Here is a 24,239-nt window from a genome sequence, read left to right as displayed (position 1 = left end):
CTCCACCAACAAATAGTCTATGTGTAAGATCACTCTGGAGCTGCAGGTGAAACCAGAATACTTGAGTGTTTCTATTTATCCCAGCTTGGTGTGTAGGGCTGCCCTGGAAAATTTCCCTGAGGCGTAACTCAGCCAGATTTTGGGAATTAGTGACTGTGTGTGTGTGTGTGTGTGTGTGTATGTGTCTAATAATATTCAGCCTGGAGTTCTGTGATTTTTAAAATGTAATAATAGTAAAAATTTTTATTTGGAAAGAAAAAAATCATACAATCCACATAATATCTTAGGTTTAAATTTAAAAAAACTGAAGGGAAGCAAAAATAATATAAAAACAGGGAGGGGGACAAAACAGAGACTCTGGAGGGGTTGTGGGATGGGGGATGGGCTAAATGGGGAAGGGACATTAAGGAATCTACTCCTGAAATCATTGTTGCACTATACGCTAACTAATTTGGATGTAAATTTTAAAAATTAGGGGCGCCTGGGTGGCGCAGTCGGTTAAGCGTCCGACTTCACCCAGGTCACGATCTCGCGGTCCGTGAGTTCGAGCCCCGCGTCAGGCTCTGGGCTGATGGCTCAGAGCCTGGAGCCTGCTTCCGATTCTGTGTCTCCCTGTCTCTCTGCCCCTCCCCCATTCATGCTCTGTCTCTCTCTGTCCCAAAAATAAATAAACGTTGAAAAAAAAAAATTAAAAAAAAAAATTAAAAAAAAAAAAAAACTGGTCTCCAAACAGCCAGTGAAGGCCAGCTCCTCCAGGAAGCTGATTAAGTGGACTATAATTATTTATTCCCCATGCAATGAACAAAACAATACAAAAATTAAAATAAAATGGAGTCAAATAAAACTCTTAAATATAATAGAATGAGGAGGAGGAGGGCAGCGAAGGACTTCCTATCTATAATTTTACACTCCTGGAGGGGAGGCATTTTAAAGTTTCCAGGACCATGTCTGGCATATAAAAGAAATCCACAAATTCACAAATAATAATCTCAGAATTTTATCAGATCCTAGGAACTAATGAATACTACGGGGACTTCATTTTTTACATTCTTCTATCTCCTAATTTGTCTGAAAATGATTTTTTCCTTCTCAAATACAAAGGGAATAACTTTTTTAAGTTTATTTATTTTGAGAGAGAGAGAAAAAGCATGGGTGGGGGAGGGGCAGAGAGAGAGGGAGGAGAGAGCGAGAATCCCAAGCAGGCCCTGCACCAGCAACGCAGAGGCCAATGCAGGGCTCGAGCTCACGAACTGTGAGATCATGACCTAAGTCCAAGTCAGACACTTAGCCAACTGAGCCACCCAGGCGCCCCAAAGGGGATAATGATTTTAAACACCAGAGCAGACTATTCCTCCTTCCTCAGTGAAGCATGGGTCACACACAGCCTTATGTTCCAGGTAAGTTAGTTACTCTGAGTGTTATTTTTCACTCCTCTAGCAGAGGAGATGGTTCTTCTGGGTTATTCTGCCCAATGTCAAAACTGCCCCCTTCCCCAACTACTTCCCCTTACACTCTTAAGTGAATCCCCAAATAAGCGGGAGATGGTATATGCAGAGAGGGGGTTGCTTTCTGGAATGTGAAGAACCAGGGGCTCAGAACTAGAAATCACACAAGGGTCGGATGTCTTTTCTTTCCAGAGGGTGAACACGGGCTTTAAAGCTACCCATTGCGCCACCTGGGTGGCTCAGTCACTTAAGCGACTTGGGCTCAGATCATGATCTCAAAGTTCGTGAGTTTGAGGCCCATGTTGGGCTCTCTGCTGTCAGCGCAGAGCCTGCTTGGGATCCTCTCCCTCTCTTTGCCCCTCCTCCATTTGCACACTCGCTCTCTCACTCTCAAAAACAAACATTAAAAAAAATAAATAAATAAAGCTCTCCATCATTGGGACACCCATCTGGTTCAGTAGGTAGAGCATGTGACTCTTCAACTTGGGGCTGAGTTTGAGCCCCATGTTGGGGGTAGAGTTTACTTTGAAGAAAAAAACAATTTAAAAATAAAGCTACCCATCATCGAAGGGATGAAAACAAGTCAGTTAAAACACTTTCTGATTAATTAATCCTGGCCCTGTAATATCCCCATGTCCATTAAAACCCTCCATAAATTGAGGTCGTATCACAGACCTGCCCCCTGGGACGTGCCCTAGCTGTGGGAGGTAAGTGCTGGAAGCCAGAGCAGAGGACATCGAGGGAAGAAGGTCTAGGATTGATATACTCTTTGTCTGGGTGTCCCAGGGCCATCCGCCACCCTTCTCTTGGTCTTAGGTGCAAATCTGGAGCAAAATCTCTTGAACTACAGAATCATTCACGTGCTCATCCTCTATACGGTCAATAAAATTCTACCACCACCAAGGTTACTGTCTGCCAGGAGCCCTGCTAGGGCCGGGCAACATAGAGGTAAGTATCAAGGGAGTTCAGAGCCTAGTTCAGGAAGACAGATATGGAAATACCCAGCCACGAGGCAGGGCATGAGACGTGTGCCCCAACAAAAAAGTGAAAGGTACATGGGGACCTGAAAGAGCCACTGACTCAACCTGGTAGGAGGGCAAGAAATAATGGCAGGTTTCCCTGATAGAATAACCTTCAGCTGCCTTCAGAGAAAGGACTAGTTGTCCCGGGAGGCGATTTAGAGAAAGGCACTCCAGGCAGAGACAATAGTAGCAGGTTAAAGAAGATACTGCACCCACTGAAGATCTTGAAAGTTGGAGTCAGAGGGTTTTGTGACCTTGGGCAGGCTTCTTAACCTCTCGAAAGCCTCAATTTCTTTAGCCATTGGAGAATTTACCACCTACCTTAAGGCATTGTTGTAAAAATTAAATAATGTAAGGGGTGCCTGGGTGGCTCAGTCGGTTAAGCGTCCGACTTCAGCTCAGGTCATGATCTTGCAGTTCATGAGTTCGAACCCTGCATTGGGCTCTGTGCTGACAGCTCAGAGTCTGGAGCCTGCTTCGAATTCTGTGTCTCCCTCTCTCTCTGCCCCTCCCCTGCTTGTGCTCTCTCTCTCTCTCTCCTTCAAAAATAAACATCAAAAAAATGTTAATTAATGTAATGTTTGCAACACCAAGCAAGGCCTTGATAAAAAGGTAGCTACTATTATTATGCTTAGGGAAACAAAAATAGTTCCACAGGAGCTACAGAGTAGGGTGGGTTTGGGGGCAAAAGTAACATCATGTTGGGACCGGCTGCCCAGGATGTCTGGATTTTCTTCAGAAGGAATGGACACCATGGAAGGAACACAAGAAGTGGATCAGTTTTATGTTTTAGAAAAACCACTCACACAGGGAGTTGGGTTAGAGGTCCTGTAAGGTGCCTTCCCCTGCTGGCTCCTCAAAGAGGCTGTATGCGTAGTGCTTAGGATTTTGGCTTCTGGAGCAGCCCAGCCTGGGTTCCAATCTCAACTCACCATGACCTCACAAGCCCTCAGGCAAGTTAGGTCACTTCAGAGAAATGTGGCAAGGATTAATGGAGGTGATACTGTTCCTGGCACAGTGCCTGACACCTAGTAAGTACTCAGCAGTAATTATGGTTTCTGGCTCTAGGAGGCAGCAAGAGAATTCTCACTTGCCCCAGAACACTTGAGTAACTTTCCCAAGGAAACTCACGAAGCCTAGAAGTCAGGGGCTAACTGCCAGCCTGCTCATGCTTAGCCTATGGCCTGGGAAGGTTCAAAAAGGACTGAACACCCTGAGCCAGATCCTGGCCCCCTAGGGCACTGTATTATGTATCAGCTTCTGCCTGGACAGAAGACAGCTCTGTGTGCATGCAGCTGAGCCCCACAAGTGACACAGGCCTGTTGGGTCTTTTGTCTGGGTTACGAGGCACTGACCAGGAGCTTCAGGCACCACAAGAACAGCTTAACCTGGGCCAGGCCCACCTGATGCTGTGGTTTCCTCTTCCCAGTCAGGCCAGTCACCCAAAGACTTTCCATACTTTTGCCTATGCAAGTTTCATCACTAAAGGTCTTGGTTTTCTAAAAAAATTTTTTTTAAGGTTTATTCATTTCTCAGAGACAGAAACACAGAGCGTGAGCGGGGGGGAGGCAAGAGAGAGAGAGAGGGAGACATAGAATCTGAAACAGGCTCCAGGCTCTGAGCTGCCTGCACAGAGCCTGATGCGGGGCTCGAACTCCTGGACCGTGAGATCATGACCTGAGCCAAAGACAGCCGCTTAACCGACTGAGCCACCCAGGTGCCCCTAAAGGTCTTGGTTTTCTTGTGCTGACTTGGTTCTTGTTGCCAGGAACACAGCAAGTCTGCCTGGCCTCAGTCCCATTTTGCTAATGGTGGGTGAAGGTGGGGAGCTGAGTGGAATTGCCATCACCCCCAGGAAACTCCTGAGGGCAGGGTCCCTGCACACAGGCCTGTGTGTCCACGCCCTGAGGTGGCAGATACCGGGATGTTAATGAGGCAGCTGAATACCCAAACCAGCTTAGGAAAGAGAAGAATGTTCACTCACTTCTCTAAAAATAAGGTTTCTATAAGCCTCACTAGCCTCACCCTACTGATGGTGGGAAGGAGAAAACCCACAGCTTTTAAGGGCATCAGAATTTTTTTTAATGTTTTATTTTTGAGAGATAGAGAGAGCGAGCAGGGGAGGGGTGGAGAGATAGGGAGACAGAGAATCCCAAGCAGGCTCTGCGCTGGCAGCACAGAGCCCGACAATGGGGCTCAAACCCACAACCTGTGAGATCACGACCTGAGCCGAAATCAAGAGTTGGATGCTCAACCGACTGAGCCAACCAGGTGCCCCGGGCATCGGAAGCTTTGTTGGTGTGTTTTTAGGAATGGCTTATTGCTTTGGAGAGCCACACATCCCAAAGGCTAGACTCAAGGGTACTCAGAGGCCTTCCATCTTTTTATGGGTCCAGATCCTGGAAACAGACTGTCTGGGTTTGAATCCTGGTTCCTCTGTGTACCAGCTTGATGGCCTTCAGTCTTAACTACTCTAAATTCCAGTTTCTAATCTGTAAAATGGGTATGATAGTACCAACCTCACTGGGTGTTATAAAGATTAAATGGGTGAATACATGTAAAGCATGTATGTGCCTGGCACATAATGAGGGTTGTGATGGTTTTTATTTCTTTTCATTATACATGGCATTTCTTTGCCTGAAATGCCTTCTTCCTCAGCCTGGCCTAGTCATACATCTTGTTCTGGCACCCTGTGGGTCCCTTGCAGATGCTAAGCAGACACATGGGACCATTTCCCTGATTCTTCTCCATTCATGCAAGCTGAGAGTTGTATCCAAGGGTCCCACTCTGAGGCAAGTCCTGTTCCTACTTAGACACTGGAACGATTTGCTGTCCACGTCTGTCTGACTCACCTTAGGTGGTACTTTACGTAGCTGCTGTCAAACCAAATTCAAGGAGCGGGGGAGGGGGGGATCACTGTCCTTGGGGATCTTGTAAACCAGTCTTAATTTTAAATGCGCCAGGCCTTCATCCTCAGCAAGGCCACGTGGCCAGTTTGGCAGTGACGTAGTTCAAGCGCCAATCAAATGTTCACCTTTCTGAAGCCTTGCTCTTCTCTGGCTCTATCACAATGGTGCATGCCCACTAGAGAAAATAGATCCCTTCTACACACAGATCCTTCCTACACTAAACTTGGAGCTCCTTGGGTGCAGTGTCCATGTTCTATGCCTCCTCAGTCCGTAAAACCTAGTGCAGGGCTGAAAATATAGGAGGCACTTGATATGCTGGGCACGTAACTGGGATCACCAACAGTTTAGAAATTTGCTCTGCCTCAGGTGGAATGAGGTCCCGAAGCCTGAGCTTCACTCTTTTATTTACTTCTGAGAGAGAGAGAGACAGAGAAAGAGCAGGGGAGGGGCGGAGAGAGGGAGAGAATCCCAAGCAGGCTCCGCACTGTCAGAATGGAGACTGATGTGGGGCTCGAGCTCACAAAACCGTCAGATCATGACCTGAGTCGAGACCAATAGTCAGACACTTAACCCACTGAGCCACCCAGGTACCCCCTGGGCTTCAATCTTAAATCTACAACTCAGTCTCTTCCTAAACAGCAAGTTAGATAAAGAACTGACCTTTGTAAGGGGGGTTAACATTGCATTAGTCTGCATCTCAGGAGGGCAGGTTATAACGAAGCAAAGGAATGGAAAATGATCTCAGATGTCTAAGCCTATCACTGCCTCCTATGTGAGCACCGTCCCAGCTCTGGGAACCAGGGAGGAAAGGAGCCCAAACCTGGTCCTCTGCTGCCCTCTTGTGTTGCTTATTAAGAAGTTCCTGCAGGCTTGTCCTGCAGGGCCTGGAAAACACCCACTACTATCCTGTATCTCATGCCACCCCACCCCATGGCTGCAGCGTATTTGAGGATTAAAACTAGAAGCAAGAAAGAGAACTGTGCCTGCCGTTACTTCAGACTAGGAAACAGACCACTGTCTTCCTAGGCAAAAAAGCCATAGCCTCGAAAATAGCTTTCCCCTTTAGGAACCCTGAATGTCCCTCCTTCAAAGAGATCCTCAAAGGATCTCTTGTGGAGCAAGAGAAACACTGACGTGCTTCCTATTTCAAATTCTAAAGCTAGCAATTAAGGGCATGATTTTGCATCAAAATTCTAGCCACCCACCCACGCTCAGGGCAATATCACCTCATTTGTGTTAGCAGGGTTAAATAATCTGTGTAAAAGCCCTGTGAGTAATATCTGGCAGTTAGTGCTATATAAGCATTTAAAAAAGAACTCAACAATGTGGCAGAGGTCACAGCACAGTGGAAAAACATGACCCATGTATTACTAACCGGACATGGATTTGAGGCCTGGATCAGCAACTGGCTACAAGCCTCATACAAATTCTATCCGTATCTCAGTTCAAGTCCTGGACCCCTAATACCAGCCTCCTCAGTACTGTCTATAACCATGTAGCAAAGAAAATGATCAGTTCCCACATCTGCTTCCCTGAAGACCCAGCCCCTGTGGATTCAGAGGAAGCTGAGTATACATGTTGGTTTTGTTATGGTCCCTTCTCCAGTGATGGCGGCTCTGGGGGGAAAGAAACTAACAGGTTTCCAGTCAACTCACCTCAGTCCTCTGATTGGGGCTGGCCTTTCCCTGTGGTTGTCCCTTACATTGTAATCGCTGCACCAAGGGCCTTTGTTCCTAACTCTGCCTTTCCCTTTTTCCTTCGGGCTTATAAACCTATTCAAAAAACAGGGAAGGTGGTGTGCAAGAAAGGACCGGGGCCTTATATTAAAGATTGCCTAAACTCACTTGTTGCCCTCCTGGCCAATCTAAACAGGACAAACCCACATCCAGGCAGGAAGATCCGTGGCATTTATGGAAACCCGAGTAGTGCTCTCTGGTGGTCATGCCTGGAGTGGCAGCCAAAGTTGCCTTTAGTAGTGGTTGGGGCAACGTGTGTCAGAGGTTAAGACTGTGGAGTCTGAGAGCTTTCAAATCCAGACCCACTGTCTTATTCCTTCTTCAAACCCCCTTCTCCTTTGCTTTCTGGATACCACTTCCCTTGGATTCAGCTAAGTAGCCCCACTCTAAGCTGTCCTCTCTTGTTCCTTGAAGCTCAGTGGGGTGGCAGTGGAATGGAGAGAACACTGAAACAGGCTGGGCACTCCCATCCACCATGATCTCTGCCAGATCATCTTCCAAGGCATGTATACAAGAGAAAGGCCTGTGCCCAGGATCTGCCTCCCCCTGTGAAACCGCCCAAGGATACACAGAGCTATCTGGTAGGGCCAGCACTGTTACAGAACACATGTTACTGATCACTCAGTGTCTGTAGGGAAAAGGAAACGTTGGGGGCATTTCTGCCTATTCGGGGGTGGCCATTTCAAGGCCAACAATGGCTGCTGGATTTCAAGTCATATCTAGAAAATAAAAGTCTCTCACAATCAGGGCTACAAATGACCCACTGGGGACTACAACCCTAGGTCACATTTGCACACTCCTCTACTGTGTGGGAACGAGAGAAAGGTGGGGGCCAGGACAGGGGGTGAAGCAGGGTCACCAACCCCAAGAGCCAATATGCTGAGTACTTTGAGACCCCAAAAGCCTTAGACTAAGAACCAACAAACCACACTGATGGATTGGTTCTTCCTTAGAATATGGAGGCCAGAATAGTCTCATTACATTCCAAAGTCCACTCCTTCTAGGACTGACCATCTCTTTAGTTTTCACACCTGTGAAATGCGGATACTTGCTGCCTACGTCACCCTGAGGAAGAGTGACCATGACAGGTAATCAGTCACTTAGCATTAAGGAACAAAAGGAACAAAATTCTGACTCTTGGTTACCAGTTCAGGTTTTGATCTCAGGGTCATGAGTTCAAGTCCTGTGTGGGGCTCCCTGCCCAGCAGACTCCACTTTTAGAAAGTCTTGCAAGAGCTGGACCAAGGGACTTCATAGTAGACAATCCTAGACCAACTCTAGCTTTCATTAAACTTGATATTCATTCTGTAAAAGGCACTGATGGTCTTGGCCTGCGGAGTCCTTGGAATCTGCTCTCTTCTCATAACCTGTAGAGCAGTATTTGTTCCTAATTATATACTTGCTAATTTGTTAGAGTAATTATGTTTTAATTATTACATAAACCTATGAATTGTGCAAAAATAATCTGTATAAAAACTAGATTGGGGAGGTGCCTGGATGGCTCAGTTAAGCATCTGGCTCTTGGTTTTAGCTCAGGTTACGATCTCATGGTTCGTGGGTTCGAGCCCCACATTGGGCTCTGTGCTGATACCACAGAGTGTGCTTGGGATTCTGTCTCCCTCTCTCTCTCTCTCTGCCCCTCCCACGCTTGCTATCTAGCTTTCCAAAAAATAAACTTAAAAATTAAGTTAAAAAAACAAAAACAAAAACAAAACTAGACTGGGGGAGGTTGGCTGTCTCAGTCAGTAGAGTTCATGACTTGATCTCGGGGTTGTGAGTTTGAGCCCCATGTTGGCTGTAGATTACTTAAAAAAAAAAAAAAAAAGAAAAGCTGTTGAGTTGCTTACAAAACTTGCTATTAAACTAGGTATACTTGAAACTATAAATACAGACTGGAGGAAAAAAATACAGACTGGAGAAGAGTAAATTATCTAGAATTCTCGAGTCCCAATTCCTTCACAATGTCTAAATTCTTTATGCATTTAGGAAGAAGTCCAAGCTGGGGCACCTGGCTGGCTCACTCAGTAGAGCATGCCACTCTTGATCTTACTAGGGCTGTGAGTTTGAGCCCCATGTTGAGGGGTAGTTTACTTAAAAAAAAAAAAATTCCAAGCTAAAAATCGTAGGTAATGCATCATGACTATTGTGAATGAAGGTCCTTGCCTAATTGTCCTCAATTTTAGTTTATTAACTGAACGTACGACAGGCTAACTTAAAGGTACAACTTTTCATACTTAACTTTTTGATTGTCAAACTACTTGTCCCAATCATATATAAAAGGGGCTTTCTTTTAAGTTCCTGCTAGAATTTTGGTCCGCGAGAAAACACTGGCATGGGCCAACACAAGGAGTCAGTGCTTAAAGGTGCACTCCTCTCGAACTTCTTGTTGGGTAAGTTTTCCAGGAGCTAGGGGTGTAGGTGTATGTGTGCGGGGGGGGGGGGGGGGGTAAGGTGGGGGTGCGCGCACGCGTGTGTTGTTTTTGTTTTTGTGGGAGAGGGTGTCTGTGGGCATTTATTTTAGAGTAAATAACTTGTTTCCTTAGAAAGGCAACTTTTTAATTTCTCTATTTTTCCATCCCAGGGGAAACAGAAAGAATAGTCCTTTGGCCTCCACTCACCTGGAACAGATCAAATGACATCACAATTCCATCCCTCCATCGCAATGCAGCAGGTTATCCTGAAAATAAAAGACATCCAAACTCACCAAGTCCCAGCCCTTCATCCTGTACAATTAACCCAGAGCCAAAACAGGGAGCTGGATGATCACTGGCTGGCTTTAAACATTCCATTAACACTGATAAAAAGGTAAAGATGTGTTCCTATGTAAGCAATCGTGAAACATGAAAACTTGTTTACATAAATTCGGAAGACGTGAAATATACACTTTACAAATTCTTTATGCTCTCAAAATGGATTTACAACAGTATTACTTTACACAAGATCCTACTTTATACAATGTTTTGTTTAGGCAGCTTGTCATTTAACATTTCTATTACAAGTTATACGTGGAACCTCTGAGAGAGAGATGGGAGGCTTGAGGAACCACATGCAAGGGACTGATGACAGGGGCAGAAGGTGTGAGGCCATCACTCTGGTGCTCAACTAGAAGCTGAGAAAGGACTCCAACTCGAATATGGAACTGATAAATAAAGGCACTGGCATCTTCACTGTTTTTCTCAGCTCTTCTTCCCAACAGGCAAAGTTTCATCAGAAGGAAGTGTGTTTTCTGCACCATTACGGCAAAGACCTTTTAATTCAGGCTGATGCCTAGCATAGACTAGCACAGTCAGTTGCTGACTGGCAATGGGTAATGATTCTTAAAATACTTGTTCAATTCTATCTCCTGTTACAGGTATGTAGCATCTCTAATCCCTTCCGGTCTGTGTTATATGGCAGGAAACCTAGGCAAGATTGAGCCCAGAACACCCATGGGCACTAAATACCAATCAATGCCTGATCCAAGGCAGAAGTGGGTCTTAATGGAATGCCAAATACCCACCAATACTATATATGAAAGAAGAAAAAGAAAAAAAAAAAGAGGCAGACACCCATTTCCAAAGGGCCTTCAGAGTTCAATGGAAAGTACAAGGCAAAACCAAGTTTTACCCTCTTCCAGGTAGGCATCCACTCTGTCCTCAGACTTATCCTGCACTAATACCCAAAGGGTAATGTTGCTCTTTATGGTGGGCAGAATAGCAAATTAAGTGAATCTCAGATACTTCTGCCAAAACATAAGACCTAAAATCTCATGATCTTTACACTTTTTTTTTTTTTTAAGCTCCATATGGCAGAATGAAGCAGGAAAACTCAGGCTTTTACCAACCTCCACCACCACAGCCAGCATCTCTGGCTTTAGGCTAACCTTGAGATAGAACAAGGACTCCCACCTCCCAGGACACTGAAATGAAGTTCTAAAGAAGTCCATCTCCTTTATGGCTAGTCCTCAAATCACACAATCTTTCTCCAGGCTAGACAGAGCCTACATACAAGCAAGCCCTTTCTTTATTCCATATAAGAAATCCCCTAGAAGCTGATTTGGAAGGAAAAATAGAAATACAACACACAGTCACCGGGATAAGGCAGGGCACCCATCCACCGTTCAGTGCCGAGTTCACTAGACTCCTTTACCCTCTTGGCTAGGGCTCCATCTAATAGCCCTTCCTCCTCACACCTCATGCAGCGGCAGGACTATGGAGGTGAAACAGCAGTTTCTCTGTGTGTCTTATCTTCTTTCTCTAGGTGCAGATGTTTCTCTAGGATGCAGGCCGGCTTCACAGATCATACACAGTAAACATGGCTTTTCGGTAACATCACTTTGTAGTTGTTCTGAGTACTTAACAGAAGGTATCAATTAGAAAGTAAATGTACCTCTGTTCATTTACCACGTTAGCACACAAGGTAGGAGGAATATTAAAAGAGACTTGGAAGACACCACCCAGGCGTTGTCATTTACCAGCAGTAGAATTTGGACCAAATGACACTCTAACTTCAGTATCATCATCCTTTATAAAAAGATCAGTGGTTCACGCATGGGGGAAGGGGGGACGGCACGGATGTTAAATACACACATTCTTGCCTTCTCCCCCTAACTCAGAGAGACAGAGAATCTACCTCACTAAGAATGCCATTGTCAGGGATTGTGTACAACCCAAAGGTGAGGAAGAAAAACTAGCAGGGGCATGGGAGGTGCACACCCAGATGGGCAAAAGCTCTCTAAAGGCAGAGGCTTCATTTTAGCCGCAGTGTCCCCTTTTAGCTTATATTCTCAATGGAACTGGGACAGTTGGCATCCTGTCCCAATGTCAAGGGGTTCTAAGAATTTGGATACTTAAAAAAGGCCAAACCACTATTATTCCAGATTGTACTCTGGAGATTTCTTCTTCTCTGTTGGCCCCAGAATCCCCATCAGACAAGGAGAAACATCACAACAACTGTGGGAAAACTGCAGACAATTACAAGTCATTCTTACAAGAGATTTAATTATTTGAATTGCATAAAAGGGGGTAGTACATTTAAATCTCTGCTACATCACAGACTGCTGTTTTGTTGTTTTATTAAAGACCCACTAGTTCTACCCATCTCCAGGTTTATGGCTATAGAATGTGGGGGAAAATATTACTAACAGAAAGAGAAAAACCAAGCAAGAGTCTGCTCTGTTCACCAGAATGTCTTCTCCACCGCAGAACAGAGCCCTTTAAAAAAAGAAAAGGAAGGGAAAGGCTATGGACTATTGACAACCAGTAACAACAGCTAGAGTTGGAAAGAGACAGGGAAGGAAGTCAGGGACGCAGAGCCTGGGTGTCACAAGCTGTTGCTGTCCCTCAACCCATATTTTTGCAGCCTTCCGTGAGGATCATCTTCCTCAGATGCTCTTCTGACATCTTAACCCAAACCCAGTTTCCCTGTCAATTCAAATATAACAAAGACTTCATTTCCACAAGGAAGACCGATTTGAGGATTGGAATGATTTGCCACCATTCTGAAAAGCTTATTTAAAAACAGCATGGCTTTAAAGACAAGTTCTATTCCATGGAGACTGGGTGGGGTTCTTTATTAGTGGAGACTGGAGGCACACGGCCCGCCAAACAGAGCAGGATACAAAAGAATCGTCCACTGCTACTGGGGCCTAGTTGGGCAGAGGCAAAAGCAAGCAACCCCCCTCTAGTTCTTCAAAGCCCACAAGGTAGAGGGGCGGGAGAAGCTGCAGTCTAATGGCTCTAAATAACCAGCATTTAGTGTTAAATTAGGACCAAGGATTTATTCCACAATATAAACTGCAACATTTGATACAAGCTACCAAAAAAATAAGGAGAGGAACGAAGGGGCAGGGAGAAAGCCAAAATACAGCTGTGGCAATGACTTACAGAGCAGTCTCTTTTCTACATCACTAGTTCATCAGTGACACTAGAAACTAGACATTCGTGTTCTGTACATCAACCAAATGCTAAAGCACCAACACACTGTTTGGAAGTTTGTTTTGTTTTGTTTTAATTCCAGCCACTGAAACCAACATAGAAGTTATTGCTTAGATAAATAAACCTAGTCTACCAGGAAAAAGAAAAGTGGATAAAGAAACAAACAAAAAACCCCAAAAGTGAAAAACTTAAGTTCCCCAATATGGTAACAGAGTAAACAAGAGAGAAATTCCTCAAATGAGGATTTACTGGAATTTCTGGTGCCCTTCTGGGCACTGAAACTGAGTTGGACTCTTAAGCCGGTAAATCCCAGACAGAGGTAAGATTTTAATGCTGTACATGAAAAGGTGCAAGCTCTAATGCCTTCCAAATTGGTGGAAACCCCTGCAAAAAAACAGTCAGCATTTCAAACCTCAACAACCACAAACAGCTCTTAAGGAAAAAAATACAAAAAGTGTCAAAAATTTTTTTAGTTGTTTTTTTCTTTTTTTCAAAGAGTTCTGGAAAAATGATCCCGTAAGGAATAGAAATAGCACCGTTTACAGGCTGGTTTGAATACCAGTCCTGTAGCTTTGCTGAGAAATTGAAGAAATCTTCTTGGTTGGAGTCCTGAATTACGTTAAGTGGTTGGGGGCGGGGGGGGGGGGGGGTGTTTTGTGTGTGTGTGTGTGTCTGTGTGTGTGTGCGTGTGTGTGTGTGTGTGTGTGTGTGTTTTATTTTCGGCTTGGTGCGTCCTTCACAGTACAGCGCACACAGATGTAGTCTTCTTTCTCTGCCATCTCTGGAGAAACACCAACACAGACCTGATGAAACCACTGATTGCAGCTGCCATCACACTGGACCCAGTCCACCTGGTTACAAAGAGCAGGGAGATGGGGTTTTCAGAGGAAAAAATGTGATTCAAAATTGGGCAGGCCAGCCTCAAGATATTCAGGCCGTTTGCCACTAACGGCCACCGTCCCACCACTGGGACCTCTGGCACAACAGCTACGCCACATGAGTGCAGCTGGCCCACCAGCCAAAGCAACCAAGTCAAAGCCATTCTTCAAGTCGTGACTGCTTTGGGGTTAAGACAGCGCCGCCCTGTGATAAGTAAGCAAAAGGGCATTACATCAGCATCCCTCCCACCTTCTTAGCGCCGGGACGGTGAAAGCTGGAATAGCAGGAAAAGGAAAAAGGGAAGAATAAGAGTTTCTTCAAGAAAAGGGAGAAGACCCAGGAACGATGGTAAGAGCAGAGATATCAGTGGGGGAGGGCTGAGCAATCCATTCAGATCAGCTCAAAGCAGATAAGCAGAAGAGAAAGACCCAGCGAGATGAGGTGTAGCTTACAGGGTTTCTGAGTTAAGGGAAAGCACGTCCTCTATGGCCCAAACCTCACTGACCTCATCTCCTTCTGGCTGCAGGCAGCTCACAGCTGGGCAGATGGCATCTTCATCCTCAGAGTCCTCCTGTTCAGAATAGGATGTGTCTGAGGGCAGGGAATGAGTTTCGGCAGAACGGACTAATTCATAGCTACGCTCCCTCTCTAACTTGAAATTGTTCATGTCCTTGGAGTGGCTCAGTTTGATTTTCTTCTTTTTGGGGGTCCGCATGTTTTTAACTCGATCCCACCGATCACTGGAGAGGCCTTCTCTTTCCAGGCGTCTCTTCAGTTTTCTCTCAAGACTGTTGATTCCATCTCGTTTCCCACGGCAGCAGTCATTCTGGGTGGAGGACGGACAAATTCAATTTCAGCCTACAGTCTGCCCATTACTCAAACTAGTGAAATTAAGTGTCAGCTGTATCAGACACCAGGTGATCTCCAATCGACATTAAAAAAAATACTGCATCCTGGGTCACCTGGCTGGCTCAGTCTGAAGAGCATGTGACTCTTGATCTCAGGGTTGTGAGTTCAAGGCCCACACTGGGTGTGGAGAGGACTTAAATAAATTAAAAATGCTAAAAAAACAAACAAACAACAACAACAAAAAACTGCAGGGCACCTGTGTGGCTCGGTCGGTTGAGCATCTGACCTCAGCTCAGATTGTGATCTTGCAGTTCATGGGTTCAAGCCCCGCATCAGGCTCGCTGCTATCAGTGCAGAGCCCACTTCAGATCCTCTGTTCCCCTCTCTGCCCCTCCCCCACCTGTGCTCTCTCAAAAATAAACATTAAAAAAAATACTGCATCCTAACAGACTGCTACCACCTCCCCTCACGTCCTGTAGGACAACCTGTTTGAGTTAACTGACTTAACCGTTAGTGCTATCAAAAACAGTGGAAAAAGAAAATGTTAAAGACATGATTAGCTTTCAAATTAGCACCAGGAGATGGAGAGATGCCTACATTTTTCTTTTCGCCAAATCTGTTAGTGACGGACTACTATGCAGTTTCTAAGAGTGTATGGTTATCCTTTGACCTACAGACTTCTCAGGAACCATGGAAATACGTTCCTTCTTTAAGGATATACATCCCCATCCCTTACAGAAATAAGGTGCATTAATTGAACACAATCAACAGTGGTACTACAACACTACTATTTGGTAGCATCACGAAAACTAAAATTCTAAATGATATCGTCCTCGTGCTGTCTTTAGTGAGATTCTTCCCTATCCTCACTAGATTCTCAGGAGCTTTCAATGTCACAGGTCAGCTAGCTCACTAACAGAAACAGCAGCATCTTCACATGCTAAGAAACAAGACATACGTGGTATCTACCCCTTCAAGTAAGTCAGCACTCAAAATGGGCACCCTGTAAGTCTGGTGACCAAGTCCTCACCCCATCTGTCCTGTTAGGGGTAGAGCAGTTAAAGCATCTGTTAAATGTTAACTCCGAGATATTCTTTGAATTCTGAAGGCTTTATACCAAAAGAAGGCGCCTTCCCAGCTATAATTACATTTTCATCTCTACAGTATTTCTCTTACAGAAAAAAAATAATTCTGCTTCTAGCTATTATCACATGGAGATGAGGAGAAGCACCGGGCTAGAAAGGAAAAAAAAAATGTCATAGTCACTTACAAAACAGCACCAAACTCCAGGATGTGAGCCCAAAGTGATGCCTAGCACCTATCTGCTCTTTGACGGCCTTAGGAATGGGGTTGTGAAGTAGAGGGTTTGCATCCTTTTCTGGATCAAAGACAGCATCTCACTCACCAAACTATTTAGATGGAATGACACTAAGAATCAGTCTCCCCACCCCAGACTGCCTTCCCCAGCTGCCCATCAGACAACCCACCTTCTCACCGCTGGGTCTAGCTGGTGAGCTCCGGTCAGTTTGCTGAGCAGGGGTCGGCTTTGCAAGTAAAGTCTGGTAAAGTTCCTGAATTTCAGGAAGGGATACCTGGAGCAGCTGAGCTTCCATCAACAGCTCATTCACTTCTGGGCTAACACCTGTGAAAGATCACACCAAAGTCTCATGACAACAAGACAGAGCGTTTCACAAGGTCACTCAGATCTGCAAGAAAAGCAGGACCACCCTTCATACCACTGGCACCCTCTCCTTGTAAAATTATGTTCAACTGAAGTGAGGTCCGCTTACTGTGACTAAAAGCCACAATGAAATAGAGCCCAAACTCGGTGTTCTGTCTTCTGATTGCTAGGGAAGTACTAATTCTACACTGAATCCCCTCTTCCCTTACTTACTGCTAACACAGAAGAGGTAGTACCTCTGCCAGGATAGCTTTTGCCCTCAGGGCAGGGCATAGGCAAACTGAGCTGATCAAGTACCTCCAGTCCCATTACCAAACACCTGCTGTGCTGGCAGGACTAAGGAGCCGGACTCCAGCTGCAGCTTTGGGTGGAACTCATGGGGCAGTCTTGCATAGTATGTACAGCTGACCCTTGAATAACGTGGGAGTGGAGGGTGCTGAACCCCTGAAAATCATGTGTTACTTTTGACTCCCCCAGAGTTTAACTACTAATAGCCTAATGCTGATTGGAAGCCTTACTGATAACATGGAACAGTTGATTAACACATTTGAGTATGTTTGTGTATTATACACTGTATTCTTATAATAAACTAAGCTAGAGGGAAAAGAATGTTAAGAAGACCGTAACGAGGAGGAAATACATTTACAGTACTGGACTGTATTTATTGAAAAAAGTCTGTATAAGCAGACCTGTGCAGTTCCAATCCATGCTATTCAAGAGTCAACTGTATAAGGAAAAAGGGAGGCAGGTTTCAAGTATGGATTATCTCTAAGTTCCCACGGGAGCCCGTGACTTAGCATCTGACTGAAGTGACTGGTATTTAAATGTCAGTTGGCATGGGATTAACCCTTTCATCCCTGAAAACTTGTATGAAAGACTTTCTCTATTTACTTTGCATTTATAAACCTTCAAACATGATCCTTCTCTACCTTGCAAATACAGAGTAACTCATATCTGACATTTGAGGATAAAGCCTTTTTTTTACATCTGAACATTTATAACAAAAACCTACTGCAAGATCACTTATTACTACCCAGTCCTAACAACAACAACAACAATAATAATAAATACAAACCATGGAGGGGGATACAACTTCGTCCAGTAGAGAAGGGAGAGTGTAAATATGAGGTTCTGTTGTCCCAGTCATCAGGCAAAGAAAAGGATGTTGTGCCAGTGGGCTGAGATCCCTAATGGAAGGAAAACATTTTATAGTAAGGCTTCTTCAGGATTAAAAATTCTCCCACCAGTCCAAGGAAAGTAGTTTGGGTTATCAATTAGGAAAACAGGAAAGAAAGTCTTCCCAACTGAAAAGTCTCCAAGTATCTTACATTTAGCCACATCAGCTCATACCCACCAATCCTTCAGTCTTCCTGGTTCTACTTGGACTGATTTCAGAGAGGTCAAGAGCACCATTGGGAAATAAGTCATTTTCTTTGCATGAGAACAGATCATACCCCATGTAAGTCTCTTTTTTATTCCCTGGGCAAGTCTCCTAATGAAGACTGTAACACAAGGAACACAGATGTGTGCCCCTTTGAGTAAACCAACCGGAACTGCCAGATCTCATGCACATCCACCTCCATCCACTCTTCAGTGTTTATTAAAGAAGCTAGGAGAAACACTCCTTTGACCATGAACTAGTAAACAAGTAACAATTGTGTCCTCTCCCTTTATTAATAAAGGTAAATCTCTGGCGTATCTTGTGTAAAGAATCTCCACTGTAGGTTGGCCAAATAACCTCAACTCATCCATGCACAAAAATTTAATTCATCATTTGCTAAGTGCCAGGTACTGTATTTTAAAAGCCTGGAAATTACAAAAAAAAAAAAAAAAAGGAAACCAATATGAGAAAATAATTTTTTGTCCTTATCTCTGATCTGCTTAACATGTAATTCTTATACTTCATGTCTGTGTTAGTAGCACAAGGGAACTGTGAGTCCCTGCCTGAGAAATCTGTACTATATCTGAAAGTCATCAGGTCAAATTTCTATGAAGGTTGAATACTGCCCTCCTGATTGTACTTTTCTGGTATCTTCACATTCTTTTCCTGTAGACACCTTCTACAGAAGAAGACAAAAGACTCTGCCCATCCCCATGATGGTCAGAAGAATCTGGCTTTTGGCAAAAAGATCACAGATGGTATGAAACCCACTGCCTTTCCTCTGAAACGACACGGTACTCAGACACTTCAAAACCTGTTCCCTGTTCATGGGGCAGTAAGAGACAGAAGGCAGAAGGCACCTTCCCTTCTACCCAAAGGCTTCCATGAGAGAAAGCAGGGGGGGGCAAAACAGTCAAGCAAAAAATTGTAAAAATTCATACATATTAAATACGTACCTAGATTCATACACACGAATGGGAAAATTGTAGGTATATATGATAAGGTGAAATCTGCGCTACAGAAACAGACTGCCTCACTAAGAGACAACTTCTGACTGCTAGTAGCGGAGGAAACTAAAACAACCCATATGTAGGTACACACACCCCTCCAAGAGGGGAGCTAAAAAGTGAGTGCTGGTTAAGGGATCACCAGGAAGAGCAGCAATACCAGAGCTGAAGGTTCAGGGAAGAGGTTCAGGGCCAAGCAGATTTCCAATAACCGGCAAAGAAAACTTCAGACTCACCTTGCTGGTCTCTGACACTTGTCCCGCTGAAGCTTGCCATCTGCTATACAACAGTCCTGAGCCCACTCGATCTTGCACAAATTTGAGATTCCCTGATGAAAGCAGTTGCTGGGCTCTGTGTTGCCAGTTCACGGTTCTTTCGATCATATACCGAAGTGCATCTCCCTCAGGAAGGCGAACTCGGATACGCTGCAGGGAGGCCAGCAGGGGCAGAATTTTCTCTAATGGAGGTTTCTCTGACCTCCGACAATGGGGACAAAGCCAGATTCGGGGGCTTTGCGAAATACTGGGTACTGCCACACAGCTAGTGTGGAAGGCATCCCTGCAGAGTTCACATTGGATCATAGGGGCAGCTGGGGCCTTCTGACACAGGCAGACTTTCAGCTCCACATCTTGGACAGGTGACAGCAACTTCCCTTCATTGGCTAGTCTGAGAGACTGCAAGGCTTCCATTTCCCTTAGGCGAGCTTCCCCAAGTGTTGCCATCTAAAAAGGAGTTCACGGTCAAGGACAATGCCAGAGGGAATTCAGCCCACTCCTAAAACTCTAGGGTCCCAAAGTATATGATCTGCATTTGAATCCTGGCTCTGTCACACTGACTGGTGTGAGCGACCCTGGGCAGTGTATTCCATTGGGCTAAATTTTCACATGTCTAAAATGGAGTTAAATGGAGTAAAGCCCACCTCACAGGGCTGCGCTGATGATTAAATGAGAGATGTGTGATAGAGCGCTCTCTGCCAGGCACACAACAAACAGAAACTTCCTAGAAAACTTTCTCTTGAAAGACACGGGCCTTCTTTCACATTCTACACGTCCTGATTGCTGAGGTTCCCCATGTTTGCATAGCTCCAATAGCTTCTGTGTTCTTTTAGAGAGCTACTTTAGATGGAAAAGTCGCTAGAGTAGCCACTACACAGTGGTAACTGAGGTCTCTGTTTCTTGGGGGGAGGGGGCAGAGAGAGAAGAGAGAATCCCAAGCAGGCTCCACACTGTCAGCGCAGAAGAGCCCGATGCAGGGCTCAAACTCACAAATTGAGAGTTCAACCAGAGCCGAAACCAAGAGCTGGAATGCTCAACTGACTGAGCCACTCAGGCGCCCAAGACACTGCCTGCTTTGAACTTTGCATACTGTACCTTTCAGAGTCTAGTGTATGCCCATTTAGTGGATCTCTGCCTTAAAAACTCATCAATTACCTACTGATTTCATAGCAGAACACTGAAAGAGATGCCATTTGCTCTCCATTTCTTTTCTTGTTTAATGTTTATTTATTTACTTATTTTGAGAGAGAGACAGAGAGACAGAGAGAGAGAGAGAGAGAGAGAGACAGCAAGAGCTAGCAAGCACGTGCACCGGAGAGGGGCAGAGAAAGGAGGAGAGAGAGAATCCCAAGCAGGCCCCACGCTGTCAGTGCAGAGCCCGTCGTGAGGCTTGATCTCACAACTGTGAGATCATGACCTGAGCAGAAATCAAGAGTCAGACACTTAACCAACTGAGCCACCCAAGTGCCCCTGTTTGCTCTCCATTTCTAAGTTAGAAGTCACATAACCCACATATACTACCTGTACATTGTTTTCGTCTACAGAAATTAGAGAATATTTTAAAAATATACCAAAGGTTTGTTACCTAATTTATTTCCACATCTTTTTGTTTCTTCCTTAAACATTCATTCATACATTTTCTTCTCCGTTCCAAAAAGGGATAATGGAGAGTTCATTCTGGCCTTATGACTTAGGGCACCTCATCTGGCGAATCATGATGGGTCTGAAGTGGGTGGATGTGATAACTGGGAATGGTTTTAACTGTGACAGGTTAACACTGCAAGGAGCTGGGAATAGGACTGGGGAATGGAGTGGCTCCTGCAGCCTATAAGTTCTGTTTCTAGAGGGGAAAGTGCAGTTTTAAAAATCTACAGTTTCCCCCATTTACCTGTATTTGTCTATCAGTGGAGTGCTAGAGGACTGTGGTCCAGCCTTTTATTGGGGAAACCCAGACTATTAAGTTCAAGGTGGTAAGACTAACTCTTGTTGTAGCTAATGATTTTTAGTTTATCACAATTTAGATAGCTTTTACTTCATGGTGCATAAGGAATAAATCTGTAATACCTCAACTTGTTTATGTTTTGGACCTCTTATATAGTAGGTGCTTAGTGTCTTCATGTAAAGATTCCTCTTATGGACATATCATAAATATTGTCCAGAAATATGTACAGTATCACTTCAGCTTTCTACTGTGAAGTTGATTCTGTTTATGTGTATTCTCAAGTCATGTAAACAGGGTAAATGAACTCAGCACTTTCCTGTCACACGGCTCTCATTTTAATAGAGAGGAAAGACTTTACGATTCAAGTACACCTGACACTCTGCAGAAAAGCAAGCTGCTATTGTCCATGCCCTAATGAGCTTATTTTACAGCATGCACACATGTATGCACGTGTGTGTGTAAGAAAAGTGGTTTCTATTTAATTATTTCATGAGGGACCCGGTTTCGTTATCTACAGTGGCTGTGTCTAGCACAGGTATAAGGCCTTAATGTTAAAGACAGTAAAAGACCTGGGGTGCAGAGCCTGCTTGGGATTCTCTTTCTCTCCCTCTCTCCCCTCCCCTGCTCGCATGCTCTCTCTCTCAAAATAAATAACTTAAAAAAAAAAAAGCCAACAGTCAGTACCTTTACAAAAATAAACCACAGAAATAACAGCACCTTAAAAAAACCAGAATGATGCTCAAGCAGCAGAACCTGATTAGAACCTGACTCAGTATAGGAATATGCCCTAACTAAGGAAGTCTGTGTCAAAACATACAAGTCAAGGCAATCCCATGTCCATGACCAGAGAAGTCAGGCAGCTACAAAGGAACAGACCAGGGAGAAAAGTGCCCTAGCCAGAGACAGTCGTAGCAGCTACAGTTCTGCTCTACCATGGGCATCACTTTGTGCTACTTAAAGCCTCCAGATGGGACTACATCCAACCAGGGAGTTTCTGTACAACAAAGAAAACCAGCAACAAAATAAAAAGGCAACCTACAGAATAGGAGAAAATACTGGCAAAGCACATATCTGATAAGGGGTTAATATCCAAAATCGATAAAGAACTCACACAACTTAATGGCAAAAAGCAAACATGGGCAGAGGATCTGAATATTTTTCCAAAGAAGACATATAAAGATGACAATAGGTACATGAAAAGGTGGTCAACCATAAAACTGCAAATCAAAATCATAATGCAAGATCATCTCACACTTATCAGAATGGCTATTATCAAAAATACCAAGAAATAATACATGTTGGTGAAGATGTAAAGAAAAGGAAACCTTTATGCACTGTTGATAGGAATGTAAATTAGTGCAGCCACTATGGAAAACGATACGGAGGTTCATCAAGAAATTAAAAATAGGACTACCATACGATCCAGCAATTCCACTTCTGAGTATTTACCTGAAGAAAGAAAAACGCTAACTCAAAAATATATCTGCACCCCCATGTTCACTGCAGCATCATTACTGTCTTGCAGCCAAGACATGGAAGCAACCTGAATGTCCATCAATGGATGAATGGATAAAGAAAATGTAGTATATGTATATACAATGGAATGTTATTCAGTCATTAAAAACCTAAAAAAAGGGAAATCTTGCCATCTGCAACATATAAATGCATTAGACTAAGTGAAAGAAGTCAGAGAAAGACAAATACTGTATGAATCCAAACAAATACCCAAACCCACAGATAACGGAGAATAAATTAGTGGCTGCCAGAGGCAGGAGGTGGGGAATGGGCAAACTGGGTAAATGTAGTCAAAAGTTATGGATTTCTAGTTATAAAATACGTCCTAAGGATATAAGGTGCAACATGTTCACTATAATTAATACTGCACTGTACCGTATCCTTGGAAGTTGCTCAGAGAGTAGATCTTTAAAGTTCTCATCCTAAGAAAAAACTACCTTTGTATGGTGACAGATGTTAACTAGACTTACTGTAGTGACCAATCAAATCATTATGATGCACACCTGAAACTAATACATGTCATTTATAGCTCAACTAAAAAAAAAAAAAATTGTCAGCATCCAAATCACATCTCTATCTTTCATCCCGATACTATCGCTCACTAAACATGAGCTTCTTTTTTTTTTTAATTTTTTTTTTTTCAACGTTTATTTATTTTTGGGACAGAGAGAGACAGAGCATGAACGGGGGAGGGGCAGAGAGAGAGGGAGACACAGAATCGGAAACAGGCTCCAGGCTCTGAGCCATCAGCCCAGAGCCCGACGCGGGGCTCGAACTCACGGACCGCGAGATCGTGACCTGGCTGAAGTCGGACGCTTAACCGACTGCGCCACCCAGGCGCCCCTAAACATGAGCTTCTTAAAATGATACCATCTTTGAATCAACAGTGCTTACCAAATGCAGTTAGACTCAAAGGTATCCAATACACTTTTAAGCATATTTTTTAAGTATGTGTGTTTATGTGTATGTATACATATTTATTTACTTACTTACTTAGTAAGCTCTACGCCCAACACAGGGCTTGGACTCACAACCCCAAGATCAAGAATCACACATGCCATGGTCTGAGCTGGCCAGGCACCCCTGCAGTGTACATCTTGTTGTAAATTAGTAAGTTGGCACTGAGGTCTCACTTATCTGTTCACCCTGACATCCACAGTCAGCATCCCTGATCAACTCACAGGCACTGACAAGACTGAGTCTGCAAAACTCAGACTGGGAGGCCCCTCTCTCTGCTGCACCTCTACACGTCTTCTATTCAAAGCTTTTACATTTGATAATTTCAGAAAGCATTCTTGGTAAAACGGAGTGCTCTTAAGGTTATTCTTGTACATGTCTTACCAATATTCCTGTGCATAAGAAAAGGTTAGCAATCATCCTCTCTAAGCAACAGAGAAAGAAGAAAAAGGCCCGCTACGTACAGCCGAAGCAGTCTCTTTGCTTTCAGTTAAAGCTCTCTCCAGGTCACTCAGACTCTCTAATTTGGTGCTTTTCTTCTTTCCACTTGGCAAGGGCTCCTTTAACTTTCTCTGCTTCCTCTTCAATCCCAAAAGGCCAATGTCACATCGAGGACACAGCACCTAATGTGGGACAAAGCACAACCCCCAGTAAAATGGATTTCAGATAAAGCATTAGGAAGTCCTCAAAGAAAAGCCTAAGCAGTAGAAATGATGTAAATTTCTT

At 44.2% G+C, this 24,239-nt stretch overlaps 1 protein-coding gene across 1 annotated transcript in view; it reads right to left on the bottom strand.

Annotated features, from left to right (window-relative positions):
* Nucleotides 1–13,075: 13,075 nt before the first annotated feature.
* KDM5B (lysine demethylase 5B) overlaps nucleotides 13,076–24,239 on the bottom strand; it is a 78,366-nt gene continuing 67,202 nt past the window's right edge. The window contains exons 22-27 of the mRNA XM_047076675.1: nucleotides 23,978–24,136; nucleotides 19,061–19,546; nucleotides 17,512–17,623; nucleotides 16,243–16,397; nucleotides 14,412–14,732; nucleotides 13,076–13,878 (exon numbers count right to left, since the gene is read on the bottom strand). Of these exons, the coding sequence (XP_046932631.1) occupies nucleotides 13,741–13,878; nucleotides 14,412–14,732; nucleotides 16,243–16,397; nucleotides 17,512–17,623; nucleotides 19,061–19,546; nucleotides 23,978–24,136 (1,371 nt within the window). The 3' untranslated portion in view covers nucleotides 13,076–13,740. The remainder of the gene's footprint in view (nucleotides 13,879–14,411; nucleotides 14,733–16,242; nucleotides 16,398–17,511; nucleotides 17,624–19,060; nucleotides 19,547–23,977; nucleotides 24,137–24,239) is intronic.

This window comes from Lynx rufus, unplaced genomic scaffold (genome assembly GCF_022079265.1).
Source record: "Lynx rufus isolate CCGP_SWC_20201006 ecotype Redwood Valley unplaced genomic scaffold, mLynRuf1.p SCAF_15, whole genome shotgun sequence".
In the NCBI taxonomy this organism is placed as follows: Eukaryota; Metazoa; Chordata; class Mammalia; order Carnivora; family Felidae; genus Lynx; species Lynx rufus.
The sequence above is the reverse complement of the archived record's forward strand: the minus strand, read 5'-3'. Positions and strand labels throughout refer to the sequence as shown.